Source organism: Oncorhynchus masou, chromosome 12 (genome assembly GCF_036934945.1).
Source record: "Oncorhynchus masou masou isolate Uvic2021 chromosome 12, UVic_Omas_1.1, whole genome shotgun sequence".
Lineage (NCBI taxonomy): Eukaryota > Metazoa > Chordata > Actinopteri > Salmoniformes > Salmonidae > Oncorhynchus > Oncorhynchus masou.
The window spans coordinates 41284630-41312301 of record NC_088223.1 but is presented as its reverse complement, the minus strand read 5'-3'; the positions used below and the strand labels follow the sequence as shown (position 1 = coordinate 41312301).

At 44.6% G+C, this 27672-nt stretch overlaps 1 protein-coding gene across 1 annotated transcript in view; it reads left to right on the top strand.

The window, feature by feature from the left end:
- Positions 1-27672, top strand: part of LOC135550103 (RNA-binding motif, single-stranded-interacting protein 3-like) — a 215314-nt gene that overhangs the window by 67374 nt on the left and 120268 nt on the right. Inside the window, exon 4 of the mRNA XM_064980589.1 lies at positions 11154-11245. Coding sequence (XP_064836661.1) covers positions 11154-11245 — 92 coding nt within the window. The remainder of the gene's footprint in view (positions 1-11153; positions 11246-27672) is intronic.

The window sequence follows — 27672 nt, the reverse complement described above, 5'->3', positions numbered from 1 at the left end:
TGGATGTCGTACGTAATAGTCTCCGGCCTTCTTTATTGTGTCTCGTTCTTCGGCACCGTTGTGGAGTACAACGGGCTGTGCAGGTGCCTCATTTGTCGCAGAGGGATAGAGCTCCCTCTCATCATGCCAGACTTGTTATCGTTGCAAGCAACTTCTTCGCCAATGACAGTGAAGTGAACAAATTGGCCTTGGTGGCATTTCTCCCCTTGCCAACGCAAGGTTCTACAAGCCTCATCACCCACGTTCTCCGACACTCGCTCACCTGCTGCCTGATGTGGATATTTTCCCAGATATTGAAAGCCATTCAGCGTGCACAATCACTCACTGTGTAGCCTGATCTAAGTAGGCCAGAGTAGACTGTTAAGACTGCTTTGATTCGGTGGACTGATATAGGGTACATACAATTTTAATTTTAGATTTAGAATCGATCAATGCAACAGAATGGCTCGTCCTGTTGTTCTTACACAATTGGTGGTTACATAATTATGCATCATTTGCTTCCCCTCTGTCACGAATCCCGCCGAAGATGGTGCCTCTTTCTGTTCGGGCGGCGCTCGGCAGTCGTCGTCGCCGGCCTACTAGCAGCCACCGATCCCCTTTTCTGTTTCATTTAGTTGTGTCTATGTTAGTTGCTTGTGTCAGCACAGTTCTTATTATAGTTTCACGGTCATTATTCCTTTATTGTTTTGTATTCAGTGTTCAGTGCTTTCTTTAATTAAAATATCATCATGAACACATAAGACGCTGCATTTTGGTCCGCTACTTACAACGATGGTGACACCCTCGCTCATCAACTCACCAATTCTCCTCCTTTATCCCCATCATACTTTACTTAATTTAATTAATCTGTTGTTATATGTGTGAAATTCGATTCGGTATAGCTTAGTTGGGAGAAGGATCCTGTCTTTCTCCCTGTAAAGCTGAATTCTTTCTCCATGGCTAAACCAGGCTCCTAATGTAAAATTTGTATTCATATTTACAGATCCCAAACAAGTTTGTAATTAAGGCACAAGAAAGTTCACATATTCAAGAAGGCATTTCTGCAAAATGAAAAAATATTTGTTATAATAATTTTTGACGGCCCTACTGTGCAGACCCAGCTACATAATCAATCAGTTGGACCGGCATGTGATTTTCACGGGACCCCCCTGTGTGCACGTGCTTGTGCGCATTTTTTTTTTTAATGGGTGTAATAAGAACCATGGCAGCTCGTGAGTTTCAAGTTTGGGGAAGCTAGCAATTTATCCTACCAATCTGCGTGCCAGTTCTGATTATTTTTACATGCACATTTTCGTGGAACAGTTTCATTTCAATAACGTTTTCGTTTCACAAAACAATTGCCATGTGATGAGACGAATCATAAAAATCTGAAGTGAATGACAAAAGTTTAAAAGTTCAACTTAAACTTTGGAAAGAGCACGAGCCTCTGCCATATGGAAACATTCATACACTGCGATCCATTCGCGGTTGAAGAAATGAAAGCGTAGAACTCGGAGATGCAGCAGTAGGCCTATAACTTCCACCATCAACTAAGTAAAACACCTAGACCTAAAGCCAGATGAAATTTCTGGTTCTTTCAATTACATCCATCTCTCTCCTCTGCGTTAGTGTCTGGTCAGAAACAGTTGCTAACAGTTGCCAACAGCAAACAAGCTAGCTAAATTGCCATAAATGTTTCATGCTTTTCGACCTGTCCCCAAATTAACATAGTTGGTTCAGAGTTCGTTTTGATATTTTAACCAGCGTGTCCTGATCGCGTCTGGTGTGGGTGGACAAAATCAACATGCGTGCGAGCGGTCTGGTCAGCATGTTAGTGGTGTAGGTGGTGTGTTATGCCAATTGGGCACCATATCTTCGACACAACCCTCCCCTTCTTCTTGATGCAAAATGTTTAAATCGACACAAGACACATTATTTTCACACATATTTTAGATGCTTTTCATTGACACCCGCAAGTCATTCAGCTTGACTATAGACTATTGCCACACACACTACTCAAATTACGGCCGTCCCAAACACACTTGTGATTTGAAACAATCCTCAGCAATTTTTTGAAAATAAGCTAATGATCCTCTGTGCCGAAGTCATGCTCTCTGGTGCAGTGCATTTAATGATTTTATTTAGACATGAGTAATTAAATAATTTTGGCGAAACATCAATTTACTTTAGGGCAATACAGCATCTTAACAGTGAACTGTGCACCCGCCAACTTTCCTTTCCAATTCGCAAGAGGCTGAAACCAGAGATTTGTATATAATGACGAGATGCTCATATCTCTGCCCTAACAACTTTGTCCCAAAAGTGGGAAGGCAGGCGACAAGTTTAGGTCTGCGTATGATTCCCATAGAAATGCATTCGGCATACTGGACAGATTTTGGCGAGAATGAACCCTCTCGCTTCGCCTCTTCCTCTCTGCTGAAACTATATCACCGGTGAAAGTTTTAAAGTGAGCGAAACAGCGTCCCTCTCTATATACCTAGCTCATGTATCTGATGCAGTCTGGACAGAAATAGAATGACATGCCATACTCTTTTGGTCCAGACAGCATCAGATACATGATCTACACATACTGAGATAGGGGCGCAGTTTTGTTCACTCGGAGATTGATGCGTCTTTATGTCGGCGCGCATCTCGGTCAAATGTATTATCAATATTTAAATATTTTGTTTGGATGGGTACGGTAAAGCGGGACAGGCCTCCTATAAGTCCCGCCCATAACTCCGGCAGTGCTACTGTGAAGTAAGAACTAGCATAATCTGCCCCCATTGGGCTGGCATGTCACATTTTTGAAATATTGTAATTCTATGATACTGTATAAAGCAGCATGGATATTGTTTGAAGTGGTTATATGTATCTCCTCTATTACAGCATGCAAATGCTCTTGATAATCATGTACATGTGTGTAACAGCGGTAATTATTCATGCATGTGTGTCATCTGCTCTCTCTCTCTCTCTCTCTCTTTGATGACTCACATGGATGTTAAAGATTACATGTAACTATGAGTCTGCCTATGTGTGACAACCATTATTCCCTTTGATGGTATTACTATAAAGCAGTATGCAATACCACACAGAATCATTAGAGCTAGCAGAATATAGAAATGGGAATTCTGTATCAAAATGGGAATATCAAATTGGGGGGGGGGCAAACAATCCAGACTATTATGCAGATAAAGTATGCTAATTTCCCCCGACGTAATTAGGATTAACATAATTTGATAGCGAAATGCATGAATGATGCATGCTTGATTGATTCGTGCATTGTAATAGGTCCCTTATCTGGTCTCAGGATATTGTAGCTTCGTAGCTTAGCGTTAGCGGTGTAGCCTAAAGTGCATTGCGTTCCATAGGGACCTGGGGCTCTTGCTGCTCTCTGCAGTGCTTCTAGGCTACACTATCCTAACTGACAATTCTGTCTTTATCTCAACAGCAGCAGTTAGAGCAGGCCCAGGAAATGCGATATGGCAGTTCATGTTTTGTCTTTATTCCAGTTACGATTATAATTTTTTTGTATCTGCACAGTATATCAGACATGGTACATCTTCTCAATAAAAATTGAGCTGGCTTCAATGACAGATATAGATATTTTGTTTGTGTACAGCCAGGATGTTTCAGACTTCAAAGCGATGCCTTCCTCCATTCCATCTCCATGGATGTCATTCTAGAGCAGCCTCATTAGAAACACTGTACTGCACCTCATACTTACCTTTGAACAGCAGTGTTTTCAGACCATGTGCAATGTAAATAGTCCGGGTTGCCATTTGATTAAGGCCAGGCACCACAGGCAAAAATTGTGATTTCACTTGTGTCAATTTTCAGATTTGGGGGATATTTTGCAACCATAACTTCCATATGATTTACAAATAAATAAATCAGCAATAACGTATATAAATACTTGATTTGTATCATTTTATCCCAACCCCGTCAACTATACCTACCATAAATGTTGTTCTTGTTAGCATGTTTCATGTAGAGCTATTTTTAAAACTCTCCATGTTGCATCATATCATTCGAGAGCTTGTTTTCCGGAGCATAGCGTTAACTAGTCCACACATGGCTATATCCTTTGTAGACGTAGTGCTTCATGCTTAAAGAGGAGTAATTTCCTGGCATCCGATTGGCTAATGGCATTTAAAAGCCCTTTCCGGCAACCTGATTGGTTAAAATGCCTCTGTGCCGTGCAGCGCTCCCTTTTTTGAAAATATCTCCCGCGAAGTATCCATGTAAAAAAATACTAAATGAGAAAATCTCTAATAATATACCTACAGTATGTGAATAAAAATATGCGATCTCAGTTAGCCAATGCGACAAAAGCAGTGAATGAAAGACAAAATGTGCTTGATCAGCCGATCGTGGCAGTACAGGTAACTAGAGGAGGGAAAGAAGGTAGCCGGCAGCAGCACGTCTAGACGCAAATTCGTTGAGATGAAGATGACAGCTTGAGGCGATCCAGCAGACAGCCGACAGTGGCTTTTATTCCACATGTCACAAATAAACCAACTTGAACACTGGACCGAAAATCACCATAGACCCCACCAATCAGGGATTCTGTCATTCTGTCATGATACAATGTGCACACTGTGAAGGTGATCGTGATGCATTTAGGAGAGTTTACACTTCCTCCAGGCTGCAGGAGTGCTCCAGGGGAGATGTGGCATTTGAAATAAATGTGAGGATGGTTCTTCTAGCCCACAAACTTGGACTTGGTTATGCAGCTCTAAAGAAAATAAGCAATGTCCCAGGGATTCCTTCCTCGTGTCTCAGCTCATATCTGAGACATGACAGGAGAGTGACAGTTAAATAAAAAGGGAGAGTAGCCCATTATTGTCAGGTGACTTGCTGTGTATAAATTATATTTATTTCCTTGCTCCAGCAAATGTATTCAGAGTGAATAAAACCGAGTGATAGAAAAACATAACTATACAACGAGACTGTCACTTAGGCCTACAGTGTCATAGGGCTGTAGCCTACTGTGATTACTGAGAAATTAGCTTCACATAAAGTAAATACAAGCTGGTATGCTAATATTTACATAGGGTAACATGCTGATATTTAGTCCTGCGGTTATGTCTGTAATGTCGACAGACATAAGTACCCCCCCCCGACTTTAGTTGCAGAGATTCAGAGAGGGCTACAGTCAATGGAGAGTGCTGAAAAGTTCCTTAGAAGAGAATACACAGATATAGACCCAGATATAGCAGAGTTTCTGAAGAAGGATGAGGATAACATCATAGACATTCATGTTTCGTCTGATGGCACTTGGCACGTAGAGTTGGATTCACTTCCAGCTATGGGATAGGTGCGTGCATCGGTTCTGGTACCGGCGAGCCCTAGAAAATGGTGAAGATCCACCCAGTCACAAAAAAACATGGAGGTCATACATTTTTGAACAGAGAGATTGCAAAAAAATGGTACCTGTATATCATAGGATGTCAAATGATAACCTCTTCAAAATAATGTAGCACGGAGGAACCCAGAATGCAAGTGAATGTCTGAACTCTGTAATACGGTCGCGGTGCCCCAAAACTATCTTTGTGGGCAAAAGTTGCATTGACACAGCAGCCAGTATTGCAGTAGCCATGTTCAATGAGGGAGCCACTGCTATATCAAATGTGATAGACAAATTGTAGCTTTACAGCACTTTGGTGACATCGGAAGCAATCAACGAGGAGTTGCTGATGCTGCTTCAATTGACTGTGCCAAGCGTAGGCAAAGGTCCCATGACACAGTCAAGAAAGTAAAGCGGCACAAGCAACAACTCAGTGGGCCTTACAAATGGGGAAGGCATAGCTGATTAATGTTCCATACAAAATCCTTGTATGTGATAAATTCAGCAAAGTGATATGAACATTTGCCCAAAACTGCATATTTGCACAACAGACCAGTATTCAAAGCATATGCTCTATTGCTTGAAACAAGTGTATTAAACATGCTAAAGTATTTGTAAAAGGTATATTTTATGCTTATTTGTCAGTTTAGAAGAGATATATGAATGAGAGTTTAATTAATGTGACATATACACTACCGTTCAAAAGTTTAGGGTCACTTAGAAATGTCCTTGTTTTTTTTAAAAAAGCACATTTTTTGTCCATTAAAAATAACATAAAATTGATCAGAAATACAGTGTAGACTTTGTTAATGTTGTAAATGACTATTGTAGCTGGAAACGGCTGATTTCTAATGGAATATCTACATAGGCGTATGGAGACCATTATCAGCAACCATCACAGCCCTCCTTCTCGTTCTAACTTGGTGGCGCACATGTAGCCTATAACCTTTTTTAGAGAAATGTCATCATGAAATATTGTAATATTGTCTGTTTATATGCCCCCTTTATTTATCCTACGGTTCGGACTTGTTGTACAGGGAGTACACTGTAAGAACAGCCCATGTTCTGAATTCTGTCGTTATACATTTCAAAGGTTCTGAACAAATCGTTATATTGACTACGTCCATCGAGCTCTTGCTCATTGATGTCTTAATAAAAATTACGGATTGACTCTTATACACTTCTCGTCCCCTTATGCCATAGTGGGAACATCTCAATTGTCAGCCATATCAGCTATGTTTTTTTAAAGGCAGTAAATGAGGCTGAATGAACTGTTCGCTGCCAGACAAAGCTCTGCTGAAAGCCAGGTGTAGCAGTGGTAAGGTGTTGGGACTGCTGTTGGAACTCTGCTGTTGGGACAGCTTTATGTATGCCCTAACAGTGTGTGGGCACCGTTTGTCACCGTTATAGTGCAATTAATGTATTGTTTAGTGTTGTGTTGTATAGTAGCTTTGCTGTCATTCATCCCACATACTTTTTTTGCCCCACCAAGATTTACATGCTAAAATCGCCACTGCCCATCAGGCAAGCCATTTACAGTATTACATTGCCTATTGTTGTATAATAAAGATAACATTTCACATTGAACAACTTATAGTGCTGTTTTTTGTTAACGACCATTTATCTTTGTTCACAGCCTCTAAAGCCTTAAACCCATCTCTTAAAGAGTTCACATTGGAACAGATACGACTGTGGCAAATAAATAAAAGATTTCAGCAATAAAAATCTTTTAACTTCAAGTGCTAAAGGTAGTCGCCTACAATTAGGAAAATTTTAATTGGACACAGACACATAAAGGTAAAAACACTATTTAGACCTAGGCCTATATCATCAGATCCTTTGAGAACTTTGGTACATGTTAAGATATGAACAAAGAAATCTAGCCTCTGAGCATATTTCTGTCCTGTCTGTTGGGGCAGGATATGTAATGTCCGTGGTCTTTTCATTGCAAAAGTTCTGATCTGCTCCAAAATATATGTTTGCCGGGTTGTGTCCAGTCCGGGGGACGTTTTCATGTTAACATTGCACAGCAGCTGAAAATTGTTTCCATCTGAGTGAAAGCTCCTTGGCCACAACATAACCAGGCTCCAGAAAATTAAATATTTAAGTAGGAAACCAGACAAAAATAGACAAGATATTAAAACCTTGCATTCCAGCAATAACATTCACTGACACCCAAGTTCAAGCAATAATCTAAAAGTACAAACACAAAATACGTGAAATGTTACTTGATCACCCGTCATTATCTCCTTCTACTGGTGGAGGAGAGAAGGTTTATGCTGAAAGAGAAATTACACAAAAATAGGGTAAAACATGAATTAATTAATAATGTCATATCTTGTTATTGCCTGTTTACTGCTACAGCTGTACTAAAATGCCTTGTATACACTTAACCTGCTTCCAGCCCAACAATGGCAATGCAGACAAAATAACTAGCTAGATTTAGCAAACATTTAGCTTCATAATTACCAGCAGGCCAGATCTAAATTGTATTCATCTACTGTAGCTAGCCAGCTAGTTGAACATGTAAAAAAAAAAAAATATCAAAATCTATAATCTAATAGCTAGCTAGCTAGCTAGCCAATTTAGCATGTGTCCCTATAACGTAACATGGGGTTTGATTAGCTTTATAATCTATCAGCATTCGCACTACAGTGGCTATTTTTGGAAACTAGCTAGTGAAACATGAAAAACTGGCAAACTTGTAAAAAGTTTATCATCATGTCATGCATGCCTTAGCACATCAGCAATCAACACGAAATGCAACTGGCCAGCTCAGCTAGCTAGCTATCTTACCGTTGCTTCGTCCCGCCACAAGCCATCTGTAAACAATGGCTAGTTCCGGGACGAAGCGAGCTATAATGGTACCTCCATGCAACTGTCTAGCTAGCTATATAGCTAGCAATGAAACAGCTTTTTGATACAGTTGAGACTGTAACATATTTACATTTAGCTATCTTGGCATTTTAAATGTTGACTCATACCGGTGTATGGATTATGATGATTCGCGGCAGACTGAAACACTGAAACACAAGACTGAAACACAAAATAATCCTTCCCAATCCCACTCGGCTTCAACCAGTCCAGTCTGCTTTAGCCACAGAAAAAAGAGCTGTGTCAATACCAGGAGCTCTACTCAGGACAGCACTGGTATTGATAGCTTTAGCTACACTTTGCATGTAGTCCATGATGAAAATATTAATCCAATGGATCTTTCAAATATCCGCGGTTGCAGAGAGCAGGATGTGCCATTTGACAGAGAAGCCTTGAGTGACAGAATGGACTTTCTCGCGAGCCCCCTCATTATCTCAACCAATCATGAGTCTGTATTTTCTTTGTGTCTAAACAACTTTGTGATGGCCTCCTGAGTGGTGCAGCGGTCTAAGGCACTGGCCGGGAGTGGCTTTACTTGGCTCATTGCGCTCTAGCGACTCCTTGTGGCGGGCTGGGCGCCTGCAGGTTGACTTCAGTCAGTTGAGCAGTGTTTCCTCTGAAACATTAGTGCAGCTGGCTTCTGGGTTAAGTGAGCGGGTGTTAAGGAGCGCAGTTTGGCGGGTCATGTTTCGGAGGACGCATGACTTGACCTTCACCTCTCCCGAGCCCATTGGGGGTTGCAGTGATGAGACAAGATTATATTTGAAATTGTGAGAAAAAGGGGGTAAATCAGCTTTATGATTTCACATTTTATTTATATTTACAGACTACATACAAGTTTGTTATTAATAAGACCTCGCCTTCTTGATGATAGCGGAGTGAACAGGCTGTGGCTCGGGTGGTTCATGTCCTTCATGATCTTTTTGGCCTTCCTGTTACATTGGGTGCTGTAGGTGTCCTGGAAGGCGGGCAGTGTGCACCTGGTGATGCGTTGAGCAGACCGCACCACCCTCTGGAGAGCCTTGCAGTTGCGGGCGGTGCAATTGCCATACCAGAGCGGTGATACAGCCCGACAGGATGCTCTCAATGGCTCTCATCTGTTTCTCAGCATCTTGAGAGAGCAAGTGTTTTGTACTGGCCAAATTACTCTTGTGGGATGACTATATGTATGCAGGAACCCAAACAGTCTTGGCTTTCGGCTTCCCAACAAAATACTGTCTGCACTGTACCATGTTAGACATGCATACTGTAACGCCAGTTATTGAGCGGTTCACTGTCTGTCATATTGAACTCTCTTGTCTTGACCTACATTGTCCTCTTCAGACTCCTGCAACTGGATTCAGTTGAACACACTCTGTCAAGGCTTGTGTTTGGTATTCACGGGTCATTTGATTGTTTGAGGTCACGCCGTAGTGCCGTGGCCTTTTGGCCTTGGTCTCTGAATGGAGCCGACCACGGTGACTTTCCAGTGCCATACAGGTAATCGCTACTCTGAGGAAGAATTACTCTCCTATCTCTGCTGAATGTAGGTCAACAATCTCTTTCTCAAATCCCCTTCCTGTTCCAACGAGCATTCCTTTCAAGGGATGTCCTGAAAAGATTCTGTTTTATACTTCACCATTCACCTCTTGAATAATATATTTATAGACCGGTTAACTGCATCTCAGCTAAGTAGAACAACTAGATCAGTTTTGGCGATATGATTTAATTCAACCTTATTTCACCTCCAGCTCTTACAGTAGTGTTTCCGAATGAACATTTGCCAGTTCTTCTCCTTCATTTTTACCACCCTGTTGTTAATCAGACGTGAGCTCAATTCCGTTCTTCCACAGGTTATGATTTTGTCATTATTTCACGCTCCTTTACCTCTATCGAATGCAGGAAAGTCCAGACACACGCATCTGTGTGCGTGTGTGTGTGTGTGTGTGTGTGTGTGTGTGTGTGTGTGTGTGTGTGTGTGTGTGTGTGTGTGTGTGTGTGTGTGTGTGTGTGTGTGTGTGTGTGTGTGTGTGAGTGTGTAGGGGGTAGCCACACCAGCTCGGCCCGGGTCCCCCCATTATCCCTTTCTAATTACACTTTCCTTGTGAAACAGTGGATCAGAGGCCACCATTGACTGCTTTTAATCCGGCACCAAATTTTAATTAACACCGACGCGACCCCGCCGCTGATACATCCCCGGGAATGTCGGGATCACAATAACTCATAAATCACAGCTGCAGATTTCATTCCCGCCTTTTCACCACTGATGAATTTCCAGAGGGGGTGGGAGAGTTGAAGAAGAAGAAGAAAAAAAACAAGGGAATGAACGAAGGCTCTTGTACGACGGCGTCAACCTTTGAGAGATTCTGTTTTGCCGGGGAGAAAATTAAAAACCCTGCGAAATGAAAATGGCTCTCTCTGTGCTAATGGGCTGTTGTTGTGAGGAGCTTGATGGCCAATGTCAGACATTTCAAATATCAAGGGGTTGAAGGTGTTGTTGTTTTAATGGGAATTCCTTTCATTAGAAGAATCGATAGGCAGGTTGTTGTTTTCTTAAAGAAATGATTGTCATGTTTGTGTATATACTTTATATCTGTGCATTGTTGTGATTCTTTGTATAGTTTTGTTGGAAAAATGTTCTTAAAAAAATGTAGCACTGAATAATGTAGACTGTACTGTAGGACTTTAAACTACCGGTGTAGATTCCTTCATTCAAGTGGCTCACCGGCTTGGTTTGTTATTGCTAAACTGTTCATGAATGCTCCTAATTAGCATTCCTAAGCATCCCCATATGAACGTCAGTGGCGCTAATTATTAAGCGACGTAGTGCTTACAAGATATGAGAACTGGCAGCCTCTCTGGTCATATTACCCACCTATTACTGCTACAATTACCAAGCCCTGTCACTCTCTCTCGCCGTCTAAGAACTCCACCTGCATTCTCCATCATTCTCTCCTCTCTTTCCCTTCAGGATATGGCTTTGTGGACTTTGATAGCCCGGCTGCAGCACAGAAGGCGGTGTCGTCTCTCAAAGCCACCGGGGTGCAGGCTCAAATGGCCAAGGTAAGAACTGTTAGCACATTAGCATCGCTGCTATATTACGCTAATATAGGCCATGCTCAAATGGCCAAGGTAAGAACTGTTAGCACATTAGCATCGCTGCTATATTACGCTAATATAGGCCATGCTCAAATAGCCAAGTTAAGGAGCTGTTAGAATGTTACGCGCCACCCTACACTAATATAGACCAGACTCAAATGGCCAAGATATATGGTATATCAGACAGTAAACCTTCGGTATGACAAAAAAATGTATAATTACGTGTCTAATTACATTGGTAACCAGTTTATTATAGCAATATGGCACCTCAGGGGTTTGTGGTATATGGCCAATATACCATGGCTAAGGGCTGTATCCAGGCATCGTGCGTAAGAACGGCCCGAAGCCGTGGTATATTGGCCATACACCACACCTAGGGCCTTATTGCTTATACAAGGTCAGCTCGCTCATTACTGAATATGGGCTTTTACAGTTGCATGGTCTGGGAGAGAATCACCAGGTGCCATGTGGTGGACACTGTCAATTAGGCTGTGCTCTGGTTGCAGTGGGCATAGCCGCCTGTCATGTGCTCTTTGATGTGAAAGTGGAAGCAGGTGAGAGGAGCTGGAACATGAGACCCCAGTGAGCTCCACAGCTTGAGAGAGTGAATGGCCATACCATAAGGCCAGGTAACTAGAGGCTTAATTGAACATTAATCAGACGTTTAACGTGTACTGATGCTGCTGGCATTGGTGCTGATTGGAACTGTGGTGGTGATGATGAGGAGTAAGATGAGAGAGAGACTTCGATTTTTGTTCACTATTCCAATAATGATGATGGTGAGGATAATGATGCTAGAAATTATGATGAAGATGATACCCCCATTATTGTGATGGAATATAATGGGAGTAGCAGCTAGAGGGGAAATTATATCCTCAAATGCACAATTTACCCATTTCCTCTCTTCACAAGGTGTCTGTCCTTCCTCTAATATTTATAGGAGGCCACACACAGAATACAGATTAGGGTGTATGCTTTTTCCATATTTCATTTAAAACCTTTCTTTGTATTGCTTTCTGTTGTCAGTCAACATTCCCAGGAGTTGGCTTTTGTCCCAATATAAAACAGCTGGCCTTTTTACAGTGTTTGTGTGTGTGTGTGTGTGAACGTACTCTTGAATATTTCCGGCCACATGAATTAAGGTCAGTCATTCTCTACTACTGTCTTTTTATCCCACGTCTGAGAGACATTAAGTCGTTTAGTTTTATTGACTCTCTGTATCTCTGTTTACTTAGTCTCTCTTCAACTTGCCCGCTGTCTCTCTGTCTCGCTCCATTTCTTTCCCTTTGTGTCTCTCTCACACAAACACACAGCCACTCACACTCCCGTCTTACCATGTGTTTGCCAGCCATACATTCAACAAGGGCAATTTAGTCCCACCCGTAATTAACGTGGCAGTCTGTAGCTGTGACATTGAAACACCGGTTGGTTGCCGCCAGAGGCATCAAACAGGAACCCAGGTGAGCATTACCATCACATCCTGCAGGTGTAAATCATTGTGGCGATGGCTGCCACCCCAGATGACTGAACACGGTCATGCTGGGGCTCATTCTCTTCATTCTCCACACCCCTAGGCTCCCTTTTTGTCACGTAGATCTCCAGCAACAAAGTAATAAACGGAATTGCGAGTCAGAGCCAGAGGCTTTGAGCTCGTTAAATAAAACCGTCGGAGTAATCAAGTTGCGCCTTCTTTTCCCGCCGCGGTGCCATTAAAAGGCTTCTATTGAGGTGCCTTATTTTAAACACGGCTGCGAGGGAGGGAAGAGAAGAAGGTAAGAGAAAGGTGGAGAAATGGCTCTTTATTTCTTCTTCCTTCTCCTTTTTGTCTGGATGCCCCCCCTCTGAATTGGTAATACCAAAGGAAATTTGAAACGTTGGCTTCCTTTTATTTCCTCCTCCCCCTTGGGGACTGTGACAGCATGAGGGAGGTTGAGAACCATAATTGAGGTACCTGAAGGACACTTCCTTGTGCCTCCCTCGCTGTCAGTCACCTACAAAGCAGCAGCTTGGGCGAGCGTGTGTGTGCGTGCAAGTGTTTGTGCATGCGTCTGTGTGTGTGTGTGTTCAACGGTGGGGGGTGGGGGTCCCAGCTGAAGACTTCATTCTCCATGTCACTGCGCGTGGAATGCTTTTTCTCACCGTGCGAAGACTGACATTAAAAGAGACAGAATGATAACAAGTAATCGGTCCGCTTCTCCCATCGAGGATGCATTCCTGTCAAAGAGCTCTCCTCCTCAACTCTCCACAGGCTGCCATTTTCCCCTTGAGCCAATCACACTGAATTATGGGGTGAGCGCCCTCGATTGTGGTGGTTGTGTCGGAGAAGCAATTCCACCTGACAGCTGCTAGCTCTCAGACAACAACCCAGTCTTTATGGAAATGATCTCCCTACCTTTGTCTTTGTTTGTCTTGTGCTTGCCGAGATGAAAACAAAGCTCTCCCTTTCTCTCTCTCGCCAAGCTACCTGAACCAGCCCAGATTAGCCATAGGGTCCCCAACATCACACGGATATTTACACGTCACACTCCCTTGACATACATATTTAGATTCACCTTGTATTCAATCTCAAATCACTGCCTCCTGAGCTAACAAACATTACCATGTTTATTCTCCAGTAATAGCAGAGGCAAATCGGGACGAGGGAGAAAATAACAACTTTTTTTAAAAAGCCCAAAATGAGAGCCTCAGGTTCATTTGGATGTTGAGGGTGTTATCGGGGTTGTTATTGACATGTCATATGTGACCGACCGTCTCAAATCGTTCGTATTTAGCAACATTTGAAATCGTTTATTTTTATTTTTATACATTGGATAAAAGTAGAGACTCAGCGTTAGGTTGAGTTTTACCCTCTCCAACTCCGGGCTGTTCACCCTCACTGTCTCTGCTTGCCCTTCACTTTCTGTCCACATTAGAGTGAGGGGAAAATATCTGGCCCATCAGGCAGCTGTCTGTTTGCCGTTTGGACATTTAAGGGCCCATGAAATTGTTACGGTAAGGTTTGGGCTTCGGTCAGGGCAACAGCCCAATAAACGTAGAATAACGGAGATTGACATTCCTATCTCTCAGGGGAAATTTCAATATTGCATTTATATTCATACAAACAGCGAGGAAGCTCCCTGTGGGTGGTCTGGGCAGTCAGCGGTGGTATGATTTTCATTATTACCCTATTATCCTTTTAAGGGTGATTTCTTTGACACAGTTCCTGCACTGACGCCCCTTTTACAATTCAAGGAGAGGAAGGGGTGACCTCTGGACTCCAATCAAACGGATGGTTGACGCCGTTGTTGGTGTGCCTGAGAATAGCTAGGTTAGCTTAGCATAGCCGCCCTGCACCACAGGCTGAGGTCAACTTTGGCTTCTTCTCCGGCAGTGGGAATCTATTCAGAAAGAAAGGATAATTGGCTGGACTAAAGGATACAGGTGCCGGTTCAGCACCCGTCTCTCTCTGCAGTTTGTGTTATCCCACCTTGAATATGATGCCATTTCAGCAAGACATTCCGAGCTGTTTTGAGAACTGTGTTTTTCATAAAGCATAATGGTGTCATCCAGAAGATAGTCGTAATAAGCACATTTCCCGGTGTGGCGCCATCGAGACTGGGGGTGTCATAGAGATTATGGTGTAGCTTAGTAGACGTTTTCTAGTTCCTCCGCTCCATATGTGTCCGCCTGTCACAGCCGATCTTTGAATACGCCATACAGTTGCATATTCTTGTATCCTTATCAACCCATTCCTCCTTTAGTTTATACTATACGTTTCTCCCCCTCGTGACAGTATGACAGTATCACTGAGTGTATGGGAGGCTGCGAAGCCTCCCTAGGTTCCCCTACACATGTTTATTCCTCTCTCTTTATCTCTCTACGTGCATGCGTTGCATAGACGCCTCGCGCTGAAGCATCGCCTCACCTTAGCGGCAGCGCGCCTCTCGACCCTCCCTTTCCCAAAGTGATACTTTTGAAGGGCAAAACCAGCGCGAGTGAGAAGGACCATCTGACTAGCTCCCAATCCCGTGCCCCGTCATTGGCTCGCACCGTCTCTGCGCTCTAATTACGCTTCAATCATACGGAGGAGCGCGGCGTGCGGTAAATTATTTCACAGAGCAGCTTGGAGACGTGCAGAGAGAAAGAGAGAGAGAAGGAGGGTGGGAGAGAGAGAGGGGTTTGGCAGAGACCGTGTCACCACAGACAGCCAGCTGCAGAAGGAGACAGGCCAGCACTAATGAACAAAGTTACAAACTTATCAGAGGGAGAGAGTGTCTGGTCTGCCACACTCCCTCTAGGGGAGCGAGAGTTACAGTAACCTTTAATGGACATTGGCATACATCACCATCCCAATACACAGAGAAAGACTTTAAATTGATATGGGATTTATTTTTAATTTTGTTACTGTTTGTTAGAGTTTGTCGGTGACTCTGCTTTGTAATTGAATTCATTATACGATGCTATCTGTAGTTTGAATGGCACTACGAACAAAGACGAATAGTATTCTAATTAAAGTAACATTGTGGGGCTTTATTCAGTGAATAGCTGTATATTTTGTTACCAAATTGCCTAGCAGTGGCCCTGAGCCCAAAACGGTGTATTTCAAAAGGAGTGAAGGCCAGCCTCAATATGCTCAATGCTGCCATTGCGTCGCTTTGAAGCTAATATAAACACATATGAATACGGCTTTTCAGACTCAACAATGGCCACCGTATGCAGTTATTCAAATCCCTTTGATGTGGCAACTGTGTCAAGCCCCTCCCTTAATCCCTCAATTGATCTGTGTCCACTACCAGACTGAGGGAGAGCCATTTCAAAGGGCCCCTGATTCCACCATCCCAGACAGACCCGACGAAGCAGCACTTTGCATTAGTTTACCCATTTGGTCAGAGAAAGGACAGCGATGCTCAGCACGTGTCTTCAATTGAAGCGATGCTGGACAAAGCTGGATAGTGTTTAAAATCAGTGTATTGTTATGCCTTCGTGGTGTTAGCAGTTTTACCTACACTGTAATCTGTGCATTTTACGTCTAAATTGTGGAACAGCAGTGTACTTAGCAACATATTACTTACAGATTGTCAGAGAAAATGGCTTTTATGGCAGGGGCTTAGTGGGTTTAGTGAGGTTGAGGTCCGAACATTTTTAGTTGAAGCTCATTTACTGCATTTCTATTCATATTGTAATTCCCCACAGTAATTGAGTTATTATTATTATCCTGAGTGGCGCAGCGGTCTGCGTCGCAGTAGTCCGGACCTACACACACACTTCTGTGTTTGTTCCTTTGATGGGAGTATGTTGTGGGCTTGGTAGGCGGATGTGGCTGCAGTAGAGAGCTTTAAGCTCTCCCAGCTCTCTCCCAGCCCAGGCCTTCCGTGCGAGACGCTGATTCAGTTGCCCCATTTCAATTTGTCTTCATCAGTCATACCAATTAACTCGGGGATTAGATTCCTCGCTGCCAGCAATCTCCGGCCCTCCTCCCTACCCCTCCCTCGTCCTACCCTCTCTGCCAGCATGCACGGCCCTGACTATACACATTATAGATATGTTTAAATCTACGCTCCACTAACAGCTCCCTTGTAGACATTCTTATCACTGGAGGTTTCGCACTCCCAACTGACGGTCTTCTTAGTATTCTGTGTGGTGGTTGGACTTCGGCATATCAACAGAATTTTAAAGGAGAGGAGAGACTTCTTGACCATGTGTTTTCTTAAAATTCAGTGTGGTGGACGGCCTACTATTTTGCCGTTTCCACACATTGTAAAGGAGACTACTCCTTGACCATGTATTTTTCAGGGGTGATTTCTCTGCCGTCATTTTCCTCTACTTGTCATCCTTCACGAGGCATGAGAGGGCAATTTCCCCTTACAGCCTGGAAACGGTGAACTGTGAGTTTCCCCTCCGACCGAACCAGCAGGAAAGTACCACGAGTGCCAACCTAAACCATGCAGTGAAGTAGTAGGAGCTATTTAAAGCGAAGGGAATCCAAATGACATTGAATGACGAACCTGTCCCTGCCCGTGCTCCTGAAGCAGGTTATTTTCACGTTCACACACAAACGTGGCTTATTTCGTCTATTAGATAAGCCACATCATGCTATCACTTTTTTTTATTGTTATAGCGCTATGCTGTCATAATGTATGAATTAAGCTTCCATACATTTAGATGGAGAGAATAACATAGAATGTTTGCGTGAGGTAACATTTCTAGGGGTAATTCATCTGTAGGTTCTTCTTTCTAAACACACATTAATCCACCGCCTTACTGTGTAACACACACACACACACACACACACACACACACACACACACACACACACAGTAGACGAACGAAAGCTCCACTAGCCAGGCTATGTTTAATTCACTCTCAAATGTAACACGATTAAGGTACCCTCCCACCATAGCACAGTTACATATTCAGGGCTTAAAGCTCCTGTCTGCGTGAGTTTACATTTCTACCGCGCTGAGAAAGCCTCTCAACGTAATTAAGATGTAATGCTAATTCTGGGCGCTGCTGCACAGTCTGTTTGGATTTCTGACTGGCTGCCGATGGTAACACAAACAAATAGTGCCGACCGTGTTACGTGCCTGGCCATTAACGAGAGACTAATCACGCAGGAGTGAGGCTCATGGTCGGGTTTGTCCTTCTCATCCCCTGACAGTCTGGCCGTCACCGGTTCGTCACTGTCTGTCTCTGTCTCTTTTTGGCCATCTGTCCCCCCCGTCCCCGTCCCCCCCACCATCACCATCCCTCTCTCGCTCTTTCTCTCACTCGCTCTCTGGTTCTCGCTGTCTCTGTCTGTCTTTCTCTCTCTGGTTCACTCTCTCTCTTGTTCTCTCTCATGTTCTCTCTCTGCAGGCCCCTAATGAATCGTGCAGGCATGCCATGTTAAATTAGACTGACAGTTCCCATCATATTGGTAGGGGCTGTACTGTAGGTGGACTCTGAGACAGAGCAGCATAGAGCTCTGGCCATGTCAAAAGGCCCACGCATCAGCCAGAGGCAGCCTAGTGACTGTTGATGGATGGGGAACTGTGACACCCATGTCTCTTATTCAGACTAATGAGGGAGAGGGAACTGAGTAAGTAGTGGGCTCTGGCTCTCTGGCTTTGGCAATGCCGGTTTTTTCCCCCTCCATCTGAATGTCACTGTGTGTGGCAGTGTGTCTGTCCAATCTCTGCTAATGGTCTCCGGGTGGGGGGGGTGAAAGGTCAACAACAACAAAAAAAGAAGAGAGAAGTGAATGTAAAATCTGCATCTTCGGGATGAAATTAGCCTTTGAGTTTTCGTCTCTCTGGGGGGAAAAAAAAGAAGGAAAAACGTGAGGGAGTCACTCTACTCTCTCAGGTCCCAAAAGTCAAGGTCGACCAGGAAACCAGACTCACCCAGGAGCTGCCCTTAATGAACCTCTGTCCCAGCAGAAGCATGTCGACTGACTGCTTGTTATTGAGCAGGGGAGGTGCGTGCGTGCGTGTGTGTGTGCATGCGTGCGTTCATGTGTGTGCACGCATACGTGTGTGTGTGATGAGGGGGTCTCTTCAGAGTTCACATATGAAGCTGTCTCCAGGGCCTCAGTCAGAGCAGAGTGAGAGCCAGTCAGCAGTTCAGAGACCACGGGGGCAGGCCAGATACTCGGGGTAGAAATTATCACCATCTGCGGGGTGATTCCAACACACCACATTTTGCTGTCCGGGGTTGTTTACCCTACATAACATACTGTACATCAGCACATCCTGAAAACAGACCGAGCCCTCCTCCGGGGCTGTTAACCTTGAGCCCTGTGTGGATCTGGGTGGATGATGCATGTTCGGCTGTGTGTGCTTGTAAAATCACTGGGAAATATGCACGTTTAACTCTTCTTAGACATAGTGTTTCGAGTATGTTCACATTCATCTAGTTCAATGAGATGTTGACTCGCTTGGTGACTTAATGACATTTTCAAGGAAATATACACATTTACACGTCAACCACCGTAGTTCCCTCTCCCTCGATGATCCACTTATGTTTGAAGGTTGCTCACATGGCTTGGCTGTGATTCTTTCACCTCCCCCTCCCCCCTCCAAATCTGTAATGTGCGTGGGTTGTCTGCTGTTTAAATGTGTTCTCTCCGCCTCTGCATTGTGTCAATATTTTGTCTGCGTTCTGTCGTCTGTAATTTGCTGCAGAGTTGTCGCCTGTGATGAGTCTGTTATGTCTTTGCCTTGGTTATGTCTCACTCACTTCTAGCTTCCTGTGCTAAGGGTGCTCCTCCTGTAGCGCGTTTATTGTGTCTGGCTTCTCGTGTTTGGTCTGTGTGCTATGCTTGTGTTGCGCCCGTGCTTGTGCCCCTGTTATCATGGCATTGTCTTTGTACTTTCGCTATGTTGTCTTAGTGTTATCTCTTTTGATGTGAGTGCTATCTCTTTGTTGTCCGTGCGTTATAGGTCTTGCAATCAAGGCAATGGCTTTGTGTTGCAACACCTAGTGTAATCGTCATGCTATCTTAAATGTTATCTTTTAGTTCGAGTTGTCTTTGCAGTAGTCAGTAGTCTTATCTAACTCGCATCATCCCCTCTGGTGTTATCTTAGTATTTTGTCTTTGTAGTTTTGTGATTTATATAATTTTGTCGTGTGTGTGTGTGTGTGTGTGTGTGTGTGTGTGTGTGTGTGTGTGTGTGTGTGTGTGTGATTCCTCCAGTGTTTCTGTGTTGTGTGCTCATCACGTCCTCCGTGTTTGTGTTTACACGGCTACATGTCTGTGTTGTCCCTGTGTCGTTATGTTTGGTGCAGAGCAGACCTGATTGAAACCAGATGGCTAGTCTTTGGGAGTCTGACAACTGAAGAAGTAATGGCGAAAACAGTAGACAAGACGAGAGAACCAGACATGCCATCAACTACAGAGAGAGACAGAGACACAGAGAGAGACAGATTTATGCACAAGGAGCATCCTATCTGGCTTTCTCTCTCTCTCTCTCTCTCTCTCTGCTGGGATGTGACGTTCACACAGATGCCTCCTGCAATAACCAATGGAAGAACACGCTAACTATCACATGCATTATGAAGCAAGCATGTTCCATGTTGTGTAATCTGACTCTAAACCGCTAAATATTTCCGGCTGTTTGCTCTTTTCCTTCCTAGCCAGTCTGACGGCGATGTTTACATCCGATTGTCAAATTAAATACATTTACAGAACATGATACTCAAACAGGAAACCCTAAGGCCTTGACGTTACTTCTGCTAGCTCCCTTGTGTGAACAAATCAGTTGCGTAGGAATTGTACAGTACGTTCGCCAAACGGCCTTCGGGGTACTTTTGTATTTTGCGAATACTGGATAACCCAAGGCCTGTTGAAGGTGTGCTGCCCCAGGACTGTGTTAGAAGAAAAGAAGGATTCAAGGATCTTCCCGAGCCAAGCCAGGGACGTTTCCTGACCCGAAGTTCCCTATAAGAAAGATCTGGAACAGACGGTAGCCGTTGCCATCTTGAATTTTGGATCACTCCCTCGCCACCCTTTTGAGGCAGATTGAGTGGATGCTGCACACAGAGCTCATCCTCTGCGTGATGAACACCCCTTCGGTACGTCACATGATCCCCCATCTGGCCTGGCTCTGCTCGAATTTACAGGCGCAGCTTGGACGGTGTTGCAAGCTGTAACCTTGTTTAATATTCGCCATGACGACAGGCATATAGTATTCCCTAACAGGTTTTAGCTAAAAGCAAGAATGTGGATGTTTACAAAAAGCATTGGCAATTGAATGAAAAATGCAAAAAAGGGCTTTGCGAGAAACTGTGTGGTTGTTGTATCCGGATCTGACTCCTTTTCCTGATAGAGTGGTTCATCAATCTCCATGGAAATGGTCACACCTGCTTCGATAGCTAGCTGGTGGCACAGTGTTGCCTTGAGAGAGGGAGGGAGCAGAGAGAGAGTAGAGCGAAAGAGGGTGGGGTCAGAGAGAGAGTAGAGCGAAAGAGATAGGGTGGGAGCAGAGAGAGAGTAGAGCAAAAGAGAGAGGGTGGGAGCAGAGAGAGAGTAGAGAGTAGAGCGAAAGAGAGGGTGGGAGCAGAGAGAGACTAGAGAGTAGAGCGAAAGTGAGGGTGGGAGCAGAGAGAGTAGAGCGAAAGAGAGGGTGGGAGCAGAGAGAGAGTAGAGCGAAAGAGAGGGTGGGGTCAGAGAGAGTAGAGCGAAAGAGAGAGGGTGGGGTCAGAGAGAGAGTAGAGCGAAAGAGAGAGGGTGGGAGCAGAGAGAGAGTAGAGGGAAAGAGAGGGTGGGAGCAGAGAGAGAGTAGAGCGAAAGAGAGGGTGGGAGCAGAGAGAGAGTAGAGCGAAAGAGAGTGGGGGTCAGAGAGAGAGTAGAGCGAAAGAGCGGGTGGGGTCAGAGAGAGAGTAGAGCAAAAGAGAGGGTGGGAGCAGAGAGAGAGTAGAGCGAAAGAGAAGGGTGGGGGTCAGAGAGAGAGTAGAGCAAAAGAGAGGGTGGGAGCAGAGAGAGAGTAGAGCGAAAGAGAGAGGGTGGGAGCAGAGAGATCCAGAGGAAGTATAAATGTGCCTCCAATCGAATTATTGGCCAATCAAGTCATAACGTGAGCAATTCAAGGCCTACATCAGCGGGGATAATCTCGTTGGCTGTGCATTAGGGGCCTGAGAGGATATGGGGTCGGCGAGGGGGGGTGGAGCTCTTAGTGGGTGCGCTCAGTGGGGGGTCTCAGAGGAAGAAGGTTCTTTGATAGGAGTTGAGAGATATTTTTCACGTTGAATGAGGGGTGGATGGTGGAGTTTTAAATAATGTCTCGATCTCTGCCTTTGGTGTATCGCTGTAAGAGACCGGGTAGAGTAGAAGGGTTGATTTCGCCTGTGTTGCCATCTGCTTCTGTCTCATTGGTCATTGACAACATTTCTCATGTGTCCAATTACGAAAGAGGATTATGATCTGTTTGTGTGCTGTCTAGTGACCCCTGGTCATATCTGACTCACCGGAGGTATGCAGGAGATTTTGTCTGTACATAATGGTATATTGCAGTACTACATATTTGCGTTAGTATTACTGTATTTGCTTATACGGTTGGCTCTCAAATGTTGTCTTTTAACACAGCTTTTGTTCACAATATTTCATCATTCTGACCCAGCTGTGGCAGATCTACAGCTCGCTCCATTGTTAATAACCTATGGGGTTTGACGTCTTCAGCTGTGTGTATAATGCCACTCATTGTATACATTCAGTGTAACATCTCCCAGCTTTGAGGTAGTCAACCAGGAGGGCTTACACCTGGAGAATCACTATGAACACACAACTACAACATGCCTGGCGTTTGAACAGTAGGGGCTCCAACAAAGACTCCCTCTCCAAAGCCGATGTTGGTTTCCGGAGGTTTGACACTGGCGTGGAGCGCTAATCAGGCTCTGTTTCATGGCCTTGGAAAGGGTGGCCCCCCCCCAGAGAAAATCCCTGACAGTTTTCCATGCGATTTGCATGTGGAGGGTTCCTGAACCAGCTCCCCCTGCTCCGCCTCGTGCCCGGGTATCCGCATAGTAGAAACAGCTGCCAGGGGAACAGCTTGTCGGCGGGAGGGAGGGAAAAAGGGAGAGAAGGTAATCACTTTTGGAAAAATACTGCTTCTCCGGACCCTGCCAAGAGCTCGTTTGTGTTGTGGCTTTTCTACTGGAAGCCCGTTGCTTTGGCTCTCTGGCTTCTTTGGTTCTGTTGGTTCTGGCATCCCCTCTCTCCAGAGTTAATACAACAATGAGGGGTTTTCGTTAAAAAGCGTCTCAATGGTTGTAAATGGACGAAAACAATGGACAGGACAATGATATTGGGGGGGTTGATCGCCGTGAAGGCATGTGTCTAAGGATGTGAGAGGCCCGAAAAGAGTTCTACAAAAGTGTAGTATAATGAAATCACGGCTGACTAGGGGGAGCAATCCCCTTTTTATTGGGGAGCATGTCCTTATCTCCCTGTGGCATGACCAACACATCTGATCTTTCCCCAATTCCCTGAACCAGAGCCACCCCAACTGACTGACTACAGCCTGTGTCACGATCATGCAGTCCCGCCTTTGAAACGTGCCCAGGCAAACTGCAATATTCTGCGTGTTGAGCTATTTTAAAATGCACATACATGTACAGTAGCCGAGAACGGATTATGCATAAACAGTAGCATCCCATTCAGCCAATCAAGCAGATCAGCTTGAGGGGAAGTGACAAGTTCAGCATTGTGCTGGTTAACATCTTATGAATACCTTCTTCTCTAGAACAGATGGCCTGGGCGTACGGGATACAGCCAAAATAACCCTTTCCCGACGCAAGGAAAAAAACCTGTTTGAATTCATCAGTCTGTCATAATCAGTGAGTATTTGGGGGGGGGGGGGTTCATACTGTAAACATTGTTTTCACACACACACACATGCAAAAAACAGAAGCCTTTGAAACTTTGCATCATTTTTGATTGAATAGCGCCTCATTATTTACCGGCAGCTTATCGTCTTCCATCTACTAAGCTTCGAATCTCTGTGATACAGTGTCAGTCATGGGAGATTGGAGTAGTTTTAGCTATCCGGAGGGAGAGGAGTGAAAGAGGAAGAGAAGGAGCGGTGAGAGGTGCAGGAGCTAGCGGAGGAATAGAAAGGAAGGAGCTGTACATGTTTGGTGGAGGTATATAAGTGTCCCTGTCAGCCTGTAATGACTGTGTGTTGGAGGCCGTTCAGAGACTTTGGACCTGCAGGGGAGCAGCTTTCACTTCCCCTGACACACACACACACACACACACACACACACACACACACACACACATCTACTCTCGCTTAGACAGAGGGATGAGTCAGAAGCTCTGCTGGCTACTGTCCCTCCCTCCTCCTCCCTCTCTTCCTTTCCATTTCCCTCTTTTCTTTTCCTTTCCTCTCCTCACCCTGCTCTACAAAGGTATGTTTAATACATAAGGGCCCTAATCGCTATCGCAGCTGTGTCGGTCCCTCCAACCGTCTGGCTCTATGCTGTGTGTTCTTTCTCCTCTCTTCCTCTCTCATCCTTCTTTTCCGGTCTTCTCTCTTCTGCACCGCAGGATCATACAGAGAGGCCATTCTCATAGACCTCTGTCCTCAGGTGTCAAGTTCTCTTTCTCTCTCTCTCTCCCTCTCTGTCTTTCTCCCTCTCTGTCTTTCTCCCTTTCTCTCTCTCGCCATTCATTATATATGGTTGAATAGGCCTCTGTTACCTGGAAACTACATTCAATTGCGTTCATATGTGAATAAGTACAGTAGGCTACTTCTTCAAATTTTTTAAAAAGCACCATGAATTATTAACTCTTAAATGTAACTACATGTAATTTATAATGTAATCTACGTCCTCCCAGAAAGTAACTATTTATCCTGAGAAGACTCTAAAAAATAACTAGTAATGCTGCACACTCCAAGAAAGGTTAAAATCTTACCATTCTGGTAAAATAACTATAAATTGTTGAAAGTGTAGTCACTTTTGAGGACACAAGCTCCAAGTTAACAGTGCAAATATGATACAAATATGGAAATATTTAATATGACGTTTTTCTTATTAAACAAAACGGTATGAATTAGGCTTGAAATTACTTTCTAAATATAGTATAATCAAATGATAATCACTAACTATAATATTTCACCTTCCTTATAACTTTAAAATACATGTATGTTTATTGTTAAAGAAAATTTGCACATTTTCTGAAGGTCTCTCGCTAAAGGTCTGTCTCCCATCGCTGTGAACGTCACACAGTGCTTTAGCTTGGGAACTCGCCTTTCATCTCGTATTAATCTTGTCCATCACATTTGTTTTCTGTTTAAAATCTATGAATTATTTTAGATTAACGGCTATAAATCAATCTATAGTGATGAAACCACTCTCTCCTGCTGAGCTAAGATGTAAGGATTGCAGACGTGCTAGGGTTCAGGAGTTGATAGACAGTTGAAAGAGCGAATTAAATTGTATCCCAGCTTCAAATGGTTTCAGATTTCACATCCCACATCACACAGGTGGATAAAATATACTATTGTGTCTGTGGGAACCAGGGCTGTTGCTCAATGCAAGCCATTTTGATCTATGGTGTCCACAGATCGATTTATAAGCAAAAATGGCAGTTGTAACCAGTACCAGAACCACACAGGTCCCCTAAACATCGCAATTTACATCTAAAAGGTTTTTAAACAATGTAAAAATGTTCTCTGGAATCATTTCACATATTTTGGAAATGCAGAAGAGAAATATGTGATGGAGCACCTCTGTATATACGGTTGTGTTATATGACCAGGGCCCGTATACACAAAGCCTAGGGTCAGTTTAGCCTTTTAGATCATAATGAATATGATTACATGGATAGATCCTAGATCCACACACAGAACAGAGAGCCTCGCAGCCTCTACGAAGTAGACAGATCTGTGGCGTGCCATCGTTCAGCTCGTTGCATAGCCATCAGTAAATGCTGTCAAGTGAGCGCCACTCAATCCCACAGCAATCTCTCCCACTGTCCTCTAGTAGTCTCCCTCTCACCCGCCATCAAAAACACACGAGGTGGAGTCTCCTATCCACCGCAGCAATGGATGCAAACGGAGGCGTGCGTTGGGGAAACTGGCTGACATTTGTGCGTCTGATTAGAGCACGAAGCACAACACTTTGTAATTGATTGTGGCCACGGGCTGCTCACGCTTGCCTCGCCTCTCTCTCTCTCCCTCTTCCCCTCACCCCATATAGCCTCTCAGAATCACTGCACCTCTCTACGCCCCATTAGCATGGCTCACACACATGCATGCACACACACACCCACACACACACACACACACACCCCGTCCGCTCCACTGCACCCATTCCAATAACAACCTTTTAATGGGGCTGTGGTTTAGTTGAGCGCCCAGACTATCCCATCCCGGAAGCGATGCAGGGAGGCTCCCATGAGACAGGATGTTTATCCCACCGCCCGATCAGTATATAGGCCCTACAGTATAGACATCGCTCCTATAGACAATGTTTGGTGTCTGAATGAATTCTATAGGTCTAGAGACGATGTGTTGGGTCAAGAGGTTAAAGGGATACGTTATGATTTTGGCAATGAGGCCCTTTTATCTACTTCCCCAGCAGATGCTAGCAGATACCCATAGACTTCCAGTCATTTAGCTATCACTAGTTAGCGTTGGCTTACGAAGCTACCTCTAACTTCCTTCGTACCGGACACAGAGACATACAGATGGCATCCACGAGTTAATCTGAGTAGTAGGTAAAGGGGTCTCATTGCCAAAATCATAAAGTATCCCTTTAACCTCTTGACCCAACACATCGTCTCTAGACCTGTTTAAGAGTGGCAGAGAGTGGGAGAAGAAGAGGAGAAGGGAGTGGAACAAGGGAGGGAAGGAAGGAGAGAAATGAAGGAGGGCGAGATGGAGAGAAGTTGTGCTGAGTGGTATGTTTTTGGAGGGAGGAGAGGAGTAGGGGAAGGTGCTCTCCAGTAATTAACAGTGGAGCTCACCCAGGGAGGCTCCACGTGTCGAGGAGCCATTAGACACGTAGCAGGGAGCTATGCACAGAACAGGGCGGCCATTCTGCTGACTCTGCTTGCGGCAAGCCTTTCCCCCCCCCCCCCCGCACGTAACAACGTCTAAATCACCTCGTGCCGACACCACAAGGAAGGAGCGACACAGCCAGGAAAGGTGAGGAGGCAGGAGGAGAGGCAGGGGTTGGAAGCCCGTGTTAAGATCTATATTTGTCTTATGCGTATGCACACACGCACATGAGTACATGCACACACGGACATACACACTCGTTTTTTTTGTGATGAGGTACGCATTCATCTACAGTAATACGTAGCTCCTTGATAAGCAATGTGATCTGTCATTTAATTGCTAAGCTAATAATTCCCTGTTTGCCAGAGTGCACATTGGAGCACCTATTATGGCACCTATCACACTCTGTTAGTGCTCTGTAGTGTAGATTGCAGGCGTCTGTAGTGTAGATTGCAGGCGTCTGTAGTGTAGATAGAAGGCGTCTGTAGTGTCTCTCACTCGCTGATACACCAGTTTACTGTGACCTTTAAACAGGCACAGTCGGTGTCTTTTGCCACCGAGCACACACACATACACATACATGCACACTCAGACCTACCCACACACCCCCCACACAAATGGGAACAGTAATTAGCGAGTGCTCCCGGGCCACCTCTGACAGGCTTTTCAGAGGAGAGAGAGAAAGGGCAGGGTGACATTTGGGCAGCAAAGTGGCACAGTCATCACCGCCGCGCTTCACAGAATTATCAGCCCGAGGTTGAGGGTTCAAATCCCCGAGTCCATAGAGTGACGAAGCCGTTACCCCTTAGACAAGACGCTGCCATCAGATAACCACCCTGTGTAAGGTGTTAGCGTAGTACCCAGCCATTTGGGATTGTGCATCTTCAGTCTTTCGTGGCCCTGCGAGTGCCTTAACACCTGAAGTACCAG